At 44.5% G+C, this 12,137-nt stretch overlaps 1 protein-coding gene across 6 annotated transcripts in view; it reads left to right on the top strand.

Annotated features, from left to right (window-relative positions):
- MYO1C (myosin IC) overlaps positions 1-12,137 on the top strand; it is a 55,928-nt gene that overhangs the window by 15,774 nt on the left and 28,017 nt on the right. The window contains exon 1 of one of the 6 annotated variants that reach the window (XM_051809722.1): positions 10,306-10,421. The exons of 4 other annotated variants lie outside the window; for them this stretch is intronic. In XM_051809722.1, the coding sequence (XP_051665682.1) occupies positions 10,404-10,421 (18 nt within the window). In that variant the 5' untranslated portion in view covers positions 10,306-10,403. Of the gene's footprint in view, positions 1-10,305; positions 10,422-11,009; positions 11,085-12,137 lie in introns of those variants that run through there. One more of the 6 variants, XM_051809720.1, reaches the window with a different exon arrangement.

The following is a 12,137-nucleotide window of genomic DNA, read 5'->3' as shown; positions in this document are numbered from 1 at the left end:
CTACTCAATACCTTCTGCCTTTTTGAGGATGTGCTCTTTATCTGCATCAGCACAAGTGGATGCTTTCCTGTCTCTGACTCTTAAGGGGGCCAGTCCTCATCTTCTGATGGAGAACAGGATGCTGTGGGACTGTTGGTGTTTCTGGTAATGTTACCACTGTCAGTTCCTTCAGGATCTCTCATTTGAGGTGGAGATCACAGCCCAGAAGCTTTTGCTTAAACAGTAGATGTAAAGGGCCACGAGGAAGATTCCTCAGCCTGGGACCACCTATAGTGTGCCTCAGCAGGGTTTGTGTAGTTTTGAACCACCCAATGCAGGACTATGAGTAAATCAGACAGAGAAAGAAAAAGGATTTGGACCTAACCACAGCTGGGGAAGGAATGTTTCCATTCTCTGCATCGCCCATGTTTATCCAGATGTGGAACGCGCGTTCCTGAGAACCACAAAGGGATGGACTCCCTCATTATTCTGTAGTGTCTTTGTTTCTGATTAAGTTGATGTTGCTGATAATGCAGAAAGTCTTGAAAATGCAATGAGGAGGACAAGGAAGTTCTTCCGAGTGAGCAGGGGGCTGAAACTCTTCCTTGGACATGAGCTATTCCTTACAGTCCAAAGGGTGCTAAGCTGCAAGCCAGTGGTTTATTTATTTATTTTTTAACATCACTGTGATTACTACTTCTTTTACTTTAAAAAAAAATTTTGATTTAATGTAGTTTTGATTCAATAGGAATATACATTTTTAAACTGTTGGAAAACAATATTCTGGATTGTTTGATGAGTGCCAGCTGATGCAGGTGGATGTGGGATATCCTTCTGAAATGCTGGCTGTATTTTCCAGGCAGCCTGGAATATTTTTGCCAACGTGATGGCAACTCATCATTCCCTGTGTACTGTTAAGTGATGATATATCTATTTTAGGGTAAAAATGTCTTCACAAAAGCGTTGAAGACTGTTCCGCTGTGGGCTCTTCGGGGTGCTGTCAGAGCAGTCAGAAGGAGATTACCTCACACAATACCCTTCATCTGGTGGCTTTTCCCCTCCTTTTCAGCAGCAGCAGGACAGGCAGGGGAAAGGGAAGCAGCTCAGACATCAGCTGCAATATCATCTGCCCACGTGCTCCGGGCGGTCGCCAGCCCTGGAGCCTGACACGCTGCCAGGGCCAGGCTGCACTGCCTGCCTGCTTCCCTCTCCTGCTTTTGGAAACTGCTCAGCCCCTTTCTTTTAGCATAATCTTTAGATCGCTGAATATATTTATTTTGGGTTCATGATCTAGTTTTACTCCAGACTGTTGATGAAACTCGCCCCTTAAACTTTTCGTAGGGGACTCATGCCATCACAATAAATGTAAAATGCTCTTTGTTCCCTTACAAAGAAGGGTTTGAAAGAAGTTCAGTATCATGTGTGCCCCTAATAGTTTTATTAGAATTTATTTATAACTTTTCACTGTCCCAAAATAACTGCCTGCCTTGGGCCTCAGGCCAGTAAAGTCAGTTTGGGACAGAGTCAAAAAGAAAAAAGTGGTGGAAGTACAAACTGTGCCTGTAAACTCTTCACTTATAAATCATCAAATTAAAAACTGCTCCACTTGTTTGAATGTTTAAAGCATTGAAAATGCCTTTTTTTCTGGACTCACAGAACTTGCCTCTACTTAGTAACTTGTAGTTTGCTTACAGCACTGCTACGTTTGCATTAAAAAAGGGTCACACCCAGAAGGAAAATAAGAACTTGTTACTCCCAGGTATCACCAACTCCTGGCATCAGGATGGAGTGTTGCAAGAATACTTGCAGATTGCTGTTTCTTAAGGAACCTATAGATATTACATGGAACAACCTATGAGAGATGCAATTGTACCAATACAAAAAATTGCTCGTAGTACCATTTCCCTAAATTTCGGGTACAGATTACACTGAAATATCACAGAAATTATGATATGTACATCTTCATCCTACTATTAACTCTCCATACTAGGGATTTGGCTATTACAGTAACAGGAGTGGGGATTAGGATTAGTTAGTTTTTGGGGCATCACTCATGTACAAACTATTTCATAAAAAACTCTCAGAATTTAAGGAAATATGTTCCATATGTGATCCTCTTTCCCATGCTTTTCAGGAAAGTATGAATCATTTGACCTTTATTTTTCTGACATTGGAAGCTTGAATATCCTCATAAAATCTAGATATTACCTCTGTTCCAGCCTCCATATAATAGAAAATTCATGGGTTTGGCAATAAACTAGGAGTTCACAATAGCTTTATTCAGGCTTGGTGAAAAGGAAAAGCTTCACATTGACTAAAAGAAACAAGTTCATTTGGCTATTTTGGAGGGAGATATTTCCTTTTTAAACTTTTTTTCACAGTACCAATGATCTGGGTTTGGGTGTAGTTTGTTTTAATGCAAAACTGCATTGTTGAAAGTTGTCCATTAAAAGAAAAAAGGGCAGCATAGGACAAGTCAGTCAAATTTAGTTGTTTCCTATAAAGCAATCCGATATAGTAGGTAAATTGGGTATTTGGAGCTCTGTAAAATGATGTGTGTTGGCACAGTTAAGAATAATGTCATTCAGGTGGCCTTCCCTAGGTTTTGGATTTAACCCACTAAAGAAATTAAAGTAACTTAAACTTACTGTTTTAGTGTCAGCAGTTCTAAACAGACAATTCCTATATTTAGAGGAGAATGTTGCAATCATCAGTGATGGCACAGGGGAGACTTGGGATCCTGACAGTACATCAGTAGGAGTGGTTGAACTCAGTTTTCAGGCTGCCAGTCTCATACCTGCGATTCTTCTCACTTTTTAGAGCCAAGACAAATATCTTATTTCTCCTGGAGCAGATTTTGAAACTAAACAAACAACTTAGTGACTGCATCCTTGGAGTTGGGATGAAAAATAAATAGAGAAGGCAACAGTGTTTAGGTCCAGGCTTAAAGCTGAGACTTCGTACTGACTTAAATCCACAGGGAGCTAGTTCCCAAAAATGTTTTTTTCTAAATTTAACTTTCAGATGCCACTGACCACAAGCCATACCAGCACAGGCCATCTTTCTGAATTGCTTTATAATTGTTATGGAGTGACTGTTACATGAGACCAGAGGCATAAGAGTATTTGATATAAGTGCTTTCTTGTTTTTCTCCAAGAGTCACAACCGTTTGTTTTTACTGGTTCTGAAAAAAAACCTGCCTGTTGCCTGCACTTGTTTTCCCCCTCGTTGTGCAGTCAAGGATGTGAAGTCTTTAACAGGACAAAAATTAAAGGTCAGTTTAAAAATCTTCAGAAATCAAGATGTCCCTAAAGATAAGTCCAACGTGAAACATCCTCTTGGCACAGAATTGCTACATGCCCTGGAAAGCTTAGCACACCCTTGAGTGCACACCCTTTTTTGGCCAGGTATTGTGGGGACAAGGGCCAGGTGTGAAGAACATACCTGAGAGCCTGGTTACACTGGAGCAATCCTGTGGAACAGTGGAGGGAATTGGAAATCTCAGCCGTGTTCTCCTGGGGGCTGTGAAGCGCCTGAGATGTAGAGAGTGTTCTGCTGTCAGACTCTGCTTTACTTTCTCATCAATGAGCCTTTCATAAGGGCAGCCTGGGCTGTCTTTTTAAGGCTCTCAGCCTAACTTTGCTGTGGCAAAGTGACCATTGCAGCTCAAGGAGGTCTCACCAGCTGACAGGAAAATGTTGGCTGGGATTTGTCCTCACGTTCCACTAGGAGCTGTGTTTGGAGACAGACGTAGGATGTAGCAGGGCTACAGATACAAAATTGTTTGTACATTTTGTCATAAACATCTCTTGCTGTCAGGGGGAAAAAAAAAAAGTCTGGGTGATAAATCTGTCTAGCAATTTATATTGTGCTCGTTTCCGTGGCAGCTCTGGGACTGTGTCAGACTGTGTTTGCTCAGCAAGTGTCCCTGCACTGGGAGCTCAGAGCTCCTGGCCTTTTCCAAAGACAAAGCAGAGATGGAAAGATACCCCTCGCTGGTGATCACAGGGAAACATTCCAGTTCCATCACTTTATCCAAACCAGGCCTTTGTGAGCATCGTTGTAGGAACTCCCTTTCATTTGTATAAGAAGGAGGAAAGTCTGTCTTTAACTGGGCTTGCAGGTTTTGCTGAAGGGATGGTGAAAAGTGTGTGTTGGAGCTACAGCTTAACACAGGTCCCTCTTGACAGCCTGCTGGGACATTCACAGCTGCTCTGTGCAACTCTTTGCTGCTGAAACTGTTGGCCTGCAAGACATGAACGCCTGCAGTTCTATGGGAACGCTTGGAAAATGAAGTTGAATGGCTCTTTCCACAGGTGCCCAATATCTTCACAGTTTAAAACTGTCCAGTTCACAAAATGCAGCAGCAAACCATTGTGCCCCTTGGATCTCTTGCCCAGGAAGGGGAGCTGTCAGCCTGCCTTCTGCATTAGCACTGCCCATGTCGTGCTTCAGGATGTGGCTGTGTCTTTTCCTGCCCTTTCCGTGTCAGAGACGTGCTCAGCCTTGCTTTGCAGGTGTTGTTTTGTAGATTTAAAAGTCTGTCTTTTTTGTGCCGTGAAAAAAAGCAAGGGCACGACAGAAGAAGGACATAAGGACACAGCAGCTCTAATTTGTACATTTAGTTTCTATTTTGGGCTGTGGGAGAGGACTCTGCTCAGCAGAGGAGTCACAGGTTAAATGCTGTCCCTCTCTGTGGAGGGGAGCTCTGGGTCACCCTGTGTGAGGAGCCCTGCTCTGCCCCTTCTGTCCCTCCTCAGCACTCCTGTCCATCCTTCTCTTCCAGACTGCAAACAGTTTAGTGCTGATCTGGCCTTATATAGTAATTTCCTATTATTAGAAACATTTCCTTGGGATCTTGCTCAGGGAGTAGCAGAGGGAAATCCTGTTTCCTCCATCTAACATGCAGGCAAAGCACCAGTGTTCACTCTTTCCTTATCTAGTGTGCATGGAACAAGAAGTTTTTGTTATGATATGCTTTCCAGTCTTAAGCCCTTTCTAACACTGAGCCTCTTTTCAGAAATGCAGGAAAAGAAATGAGAAGGAATAGGAACTGTCAGTGTGAGCTGTAAGTGTTGTCTACAGCTTGTATGGTCCCTGTTCTTCTACATCATCTTTTTCTCACTCAGGTTTCCTTGTCTGATGCTTTGGAAAACCAATTCTCTTTTCGTGTTGCTTTGTGTGAAAAGTGGTGTGCTAGGATATTTCACCTGAGTGTGCCAGGGATGGCAGAGAGCCAGTGGCTGTGTTAAAAACAAGGAACAGCTTTTAATTAAGGAGGGAGAAGGTTTTGTTCTGCGTGCAACGAGAACGTGTTTGAAAGGCGAGATTGGTCACTGAAAGCACAGAGATATGCACAGGCTTTGAACACTTAATTTTTCCTGTGAAAACATTTTTTCCCCTTAAAAGGAAGATGTAGGTCCTGCCACTGGGAGTGACTGTTTGGAAAGTCAGTCGGGAGGAATGCACATGAGCTGAACTGAGTCAGGCTGTTTGTATTAACAGCTCCCTCCGAGCTGCTCTTGGTGCTCTTGCCACAGACACTGCAGGGGAGCTGCTTAAAATGATCCTATCAAAGCACGGGCAGAGCAATCAGAGGGAATTAAGTGTTGTTTTTAAACTTTGCTGTTGAAGTTAGTGCAACAATTACTGTTGGAATCAGGATGGGCAGAGTGTGTTTGTAAAATCAGCTGAAGAGGTGACGGGTGTCCCAGCCCCATAAAACACCGATGGAGCCGTAACACGCGTGAGCAGGAGCAGCCACAGGCATGAGACAAACTGGCATCACATTAAGGGCATCTGGTAATTATAAAGTGGGACTTTGTTCTGATGGTCACTGTCAAAGCCAGTCATCCCTTTCTGTTTCACTGGTTCAGCAGAAAGCAGCAACAAGGAAAATTTATCTTAATTTGTTAGATTAACCCAGTTTCTGTTTTCGCTCACGTCACAGACCCAGAATTATTGTGTGTGTGCGGGAGCCATAACTAAATACGAGCCCTGCGTATGTGCTTTCTAATCTGCTGCTTCTCAAACACATCCATCACCAGGAGCATCAAAACAGTGAACAGCCCTCGCAGAGAAAACATAGGAATCCAAGGAGAGGTGTGCATCTCCATCTTCATTTTTTGTAATATTCCTTTTTTGTTATTTATTTGCGAAAGAGTGTGCTTGGGAAGAAAAGACGTTTCGTGTTCTCACTGTCGGAGCTTCCTTGGAACAAACAAAACCAGTATTGACAGTTTTAGGCATTATAAAAGCATAAATTAGAATCCAAAATAATAATCTAAATATTCTTTGTCTTCTGGTTTTTGAACCCTTTTGGCCACACCTCACGTGTTTTTAAGGTTTTGTCTGTAATCCTGCAAACACAGTCACACAGAATCGGAGAATTCAGTCATGAAGTTTGCAGTAAAATTAAGGAACTTTCACCATCTTGAAACACCTTTTGAGTGAGTATAATGGACTTTTGATTTAACCTTTCTAGGTGTGCGGTTTCATAACTGGCCAGGAATGTTGTCTCTCCAGGGACCAATGTCCTGTGTTCAAACCTGTGTTCCTGACTACTTGTTTGGAGCACAGCTGGCTGCTGTCCAGGTGGGGAAAGAGGAGATGCATTAATCCAGATAAAAACAGGGTAGAATCCAGACAATTCTTAGCAGAACTAATGATATGGGGAGGAGGTTCTGCCTTGTTATCAAGGCTGTTACAATATTTAGCATTGGCTCTTTGGCAGGGCATTGATTTACCCAGTTATCCTGCAGTCACATGTTCATCCTTTGCTGGAACAGGGCTTTTTTCCTAAGCAGTGGGATACATGTCCTTCAGAACCTTCAGTTTCTTCTATAGGGTGTCTTAGGAATGTGAGGCATTTTAATCAGTTTTGGATCAGTGTAATCTGGACAGCAGGACGTGGGTGACAGGTTAAGTTGCTATTTTTTGGTGAAGATGTTCCTCTGACCTGTGAGAGGAAGGGCTCTCGAATTCCTGGCCTGTTTAGGGTGGTTTCTTTCCCATGGTATCTTTGCCAAGTGCTTTCTAATTATGGAATGCGTGTTATTCTGTAGTTCTTTTGCAAGGCAGAAATAATGAATATTATAAAAATCCAGAAAAAAAAAGACTGAGAGATGAACTTGACATCTTTTGCTTTTGGAATATTGTAGATGTGATCCACGCTGATTTTTGAGCAGCGTGAACCCAAGCCAGCATCTTGTACCTCCAGAGTTCTATTGTGCAGTGCAATCTGCACAGCACAGGGGAAGACTGGTTTGTTGATGTTGGTTTCATGAGGCCAAACTCTTGTTTTATTTGTCAGCAGAGCCACTGCTTGTGGGTGTAGCTCAGCAAGTCCCGCTCGGCTCTGGGAGCCTGTCGGAGCAGGGCTGACAGGAAAGGTTTCCAGTCCCCTTGCTTTGAATGTGAAATTGTATGCAGGGAATCAGCTGCTTATCAGCACCGAGCAGAGCAATCCCAGTGCTCTAATCCAGGGTTTATATGAGTCACTTCTAACTGGTGAGGCCTGGAAAACTTGATTCATACCTCTGCCTGTAGTTGCCTGTTGTAGTGATCCAGACCTTGCCAGCCATCCTCAGCAGAAATCACAGACAGGGGCTGGGCTCTGCTGCTGGAAAGGAAGAGTCTAGTTTTATCACCTTAATAATCCAGATCAAGATCTTTTAAAGTAAAATTATGCTGGTTATCTCTGCTTTCCAGCTATTTTTTTCCCCTCCTAATTTAGGCTAACCCACATGGAGGAGTGTTTTCCTCACCAACAAAAGTTGGGCAGTGGTTTGACTGCAGAAAAAAGCATTTTGAGTAAAGGTCTTGCCAGTGAATAAATAAATAAAAGGGTTTTCCTGCATTAAAAAAAAAAAAGCCAAGGGAAATGTGTAAAAAATGTACTTCTAAATATTGGGCTGTTGTATATTCTTCTCTTATGTGGCATTTCAGTGATGTGTTCTGAGAAGTGTTAGGAGATGTAAACTAGGGGAAAGGAAGTTGCTTACATGAAGATAACTCTGCTAATACTTAAAATTGCAACAGGACTTTTATTGACTGTTTGGCTACAACTAGATGGATTTGAGGAGTGATGGTGGAACACTGACATTCTCCTCCTGAAGTTTTAGAGCCACCAGGCCACAGCTTTAATTATACCTGGAAAACTCCTGGCTCGGGGCTCACCGTTATGATTCAGTAATGGCTGATGTGGCTCAGTTTGGGAAATACAGCTTATATTGCCTTTGATCTTCCCTGTGCTCCTGCACTGAGATGGGCTTGGAGTATTATTATCCATTTCCTTCAGTGTTCTGACAGACCAAAGCTAAACCCACCTCTGAAATGTGTCCTGAGGCTGCCTCTGTTAATAACTCACCCAACTGATCGATGATAAGTGAATAAAAGTCCTGCCAAACTGTTGTTGTGCAAGCACTGAGAGGTCCTGCGAAGGATTTTCAAAATGGAGTGTGGTGAGGGCAGAGGAGCTGGTGGCTCCCCAGCGCTCCCAGAAGCCAAACTCCATCACAAATCCTTGGCACACTCTGCCTGTGCCGACTGACACCCACGGCAGCAGTGTGGGATCTCTGGGATCGATGCCTTGGGCCAGAGCTAATTAGAGGGGAGTGCTGCACCCAACCACTGACAACATCTGCTACGTGTGCTTGGTTTTAAATAGCCTCCTGTGTGAGTAGTGGCCGTGCATGGCCTTGGAGTGCTTTACTTGGAAGCTTTTTAGCTTTTTACTTTAAGTCTTTTTAGTTTAGAGCTCGACTTTACCCTTTCTGTAACAGAACTTGAACAGGATGCATTTTGCTAAGAAGGGGAACAAACAAGCAAACAAACAAAACCCCTTTTAAGCAGAGCTGACTGCAGGTGGTGCCAGTCATGAAACATCAGCAGTTAAACTTGAGAATGATTTCATGGCTCTGCCTGTTCAATGGTTAGAGAATCTGCCTGACAACCCATAATGTGAACTACCTGGAAAACCTGAAGGGTGGTACCCTTTGGCTGGGCTTTGTAACAGATCTGTAGCTTTATTTGCTAGACTTTTAATTCATTTTACTATGACTACGTAGCTTAGTCCATTGAGGAACAAAATAATTAATAGAATCATAGAATAATTTTAGGTTGGAAGGGACCTGTGGAGACCTCTGGTCCAACCCCACTTCCAAGCAGAGCCAATTTAGATCAGGTTGCTCAGGCATTGTCTGGTTGAGTCTTAAATATCTCCAAGGATGGAGTTTCACAACTTCCTGGGCCCCCTGTTCCAGTATTTGACAACATTCACTGGGAAAAAGATTTCCCAATAACTCACTGGAATTTCCCTTCTTCCAGCTTATGTCCATTGTCTCTTGTTGTTTCACTTTCCACCTAATGCTAGCAAAGGTTGTATATACAGTATTTTTGACAGAATGCTCGTATCTCTGAAGGGGTTGGGTGGGGTTTTTCACACTCTTGGTGTAGCTGTGGCCATAAGTAATTTTGTGTGAGACCAAACTGATGGGCTCAGAGACAGCAAAATGTGCTGCTTGTATTTGCAAGGACTGGGGACTGAGAGCAGCAGTGGCTGGAGTGTGTCCTACGAGAAGGGTCTTACTTGACAATGTGAGTTATTTTGAGATGGGGACCTCAAGGACCTCCATACACAGCGTGTGGTTTTTGGGGGTGGATGCCTCAAAATTTATCTGGAATAAATTACTGCTGAGCCACTATGCTAAAGCCAGGCTGGACAGGCCTTAGAGCAACCCGGTCTGGTGGAAGGTGTCCCTGCCCATGGCAGGGAATTGGAATGAGGTGATTTTTAATGTTCCTTCCAACCCAAACCATTCTGTGATTCTAAGCCCTTACAAGGGCCAACAAAGCAAACTACATCCTACCCCTGGACGCTTTGTGATCCTTTGATTTGCTGAGAGGGTGATTACAAGTATAATTTTAAGTCCAGGGGTTTTGCTGTGGTTGGGGTGAGTTGGGGGTGGGGTGGGGAGCCCTCTCCATGCTGCTGTTTCAGTACAATGACTTGCTGTACCGGAGCATATCCTGTCTGTTTGCCGTGGTCTGTGTGCTGGGCTCTGCACCAGGTTTTCCAGCGCCTGTGATTACTTTTCTTTCCGTTTTTCCCTGTCATTGGGCAGCGGGAACTCCGCAGGCAGAGCACAGCTGACTTCTCTTGGACTGCCTCTCACGGTCTGTGCACGTCGGTCTCTCCTCGTTGGGAGGGGAGGAGAGTTCTTCGCCTTCTCCTTGGAAAACGCCCTCTCCAGGATGCTCCAGTAGGAGCTGGTGGGAGGGAGGGAGTTCTGACTGCACCGAAAATGTCATGAAAAAAAAAAAAAGGCAACTGACAGAAGAGAGAACTTGTCCTCAGATTGCTGCTTTTTGCAGCAGCGTAAACTAAGTGTCTGCAAGTGCTGCGGGAGCTGCAGGAGGCAAAAATGAAGTTCAGAGGCGGGGTAAGATTTATTTAACTCTTCTGGTGGCTTCACAGCTTTCAGATGTGTATCTGCTCTGAGAAGAAGGGGAAGATACGTTTTTGGGGTTTCAGGACGTAAGTGAAATGCTTCAGCCTGCTTTGCAAAAGACCCCTTCACTGGAAAGTTATGTGAAAGGAGGTGAAATGGGATTAAAAATGCCAGGAAATACCTGCTTGGAGGAGGAAGCCAAGGTGGGAGTTGAGAAAGTGGGAAGAGAGGGGAAAAGTTGTGCTCTTAGCTAGGAGAGAAGAAAGGGTGGAGCTTTTTCTTGGGTGGAAGGGGTACGAGGATGGGAAGGTGCCGTCCTGGGGTTGGGCTCTGCTCCTGCCCTGCCCAGGGACCTGGGCTTCTGTCTCTGTCACTGCCATCCTAGGGAATGGCAGGAAGTACCTGCTTGAGGACTCCCTGCCGCTCAGTTCCTCCAGGAATTTACTTTAGGAAAACTTTGTCCATGTTTTAGCAGCAACCAGAACGCCTGGCTCTGTGCACTGCATCTGCTGCAGCAGGACAACCTCGGGAGCTTGGGAAAATGAATTTGTGGCAAAAGATTGGGAGGACTAGCATTGTTACCTGGAAAAAGAGATGAGTAGGAGAGGAGGAAAAAACCCCACATATCCAGCAGTGCCACAGAGAAAGCAGCTTGTGAGTTCCCTTTTCTGTGTTGTAGCTTAGGAAGAGGGACATTCAGTTAAGTTAAAAGTTACCAAAGAGATGCAAAGATTATTTTCATACAATGTATAATTGGGCCACGGAATTCACTGACTGTGGAAGATGTTGAGGTCAAGAATGAGGGAATGTTACAAAAAAGTGTGTGGGCTTTTTGCCTGCTCAAGGCTTTAATTGGTAAACTTACCAAATTTAGGAAGAGAAGGATTGAAAGCGTCACGTCTGTAGATTTAAGCAATTCTCTGTTGAAAGGTGAATTAGCATGGGGCTGGAATATCCCATACCTGCTCTATCCAGAGATCCTTGCATGTTTTCCTGCATAGTCTGGTGTTGACCACCACCTGAGAAAGGGTCTTAGTGATGAAGGGAAGGGGACAGAGCTGTTGGAGGACCTGCTGAGTCCCTCCATACAACAGCACATCCAGAGGTGGAGATGACAGGGATTGAGAAGCCTGTGCTTGGATTTCTATTGGCAAGGGGGATGCTGGAGGCAGGAAACCTCCCTACAGCTGTGGGGATGGAGAAAGGTTGTCAGATGTGATAGGTGAGAGTGTGATAGGCAGAGGTGTTGTCTGGGGTGGTGCTTGATGTTCTCCGAGGGAACATGTGGGTGTGGAAGTGCCCTTCACATGCCCCGGGAATGCACGGGAGTGCTTGTTCTGTTTGGAAAGTTTTACTGTCTTTGAAAGACAGTCTGAAAATGGTTGTGTGGGGTGTGTGGAATCCAGTAGGGAAGGGGGGAGGGCAGAGTGCTGCAAGAGTGACGGGGTGAGCCCTGTGGTGTGGGCAGTGAGGGACCAAGTGCGGCAGTGACCGGAGCAGGGAACGGGGGTGCAGGGGGTACCCCATTGCTGCAAGGGGCACGTCCATCCCTTGGCTCTTATCTGTGGGATAGCATCTGAGTTGCTGCCCCCCCTCACCTGCTCACTCTGATCAGCATCAAAACTCACTTGCAAGGGCAACAAGCTGAGGTTTTGCATTTTTTTGCCTTTTTTTTTTTTTGTTTGTTTTGGTGCTGTTTGTCTTCTG

Source organism: Manacus candei, unplaced genomic scaffold (assembly GCF_025592945.1).
Source record: "Manacus candei isolate 608988 ecotype Guabito, Panama unplaced genomic scaffold, ASM2559294v1 h1tg000076l, whole genome shotgun sequence".
NCBI classification, from domain to species: Eukaryota; Metazoa; Chordata; class Aves; order Passeriformes; family Pipridae; genus Manacus; species Manacus candei.
The sequence above is the reverse complement of the archived record's forward strand: the minus strand, read 5'-3'. Positions and strand labels throughout refer to the sequence as shown.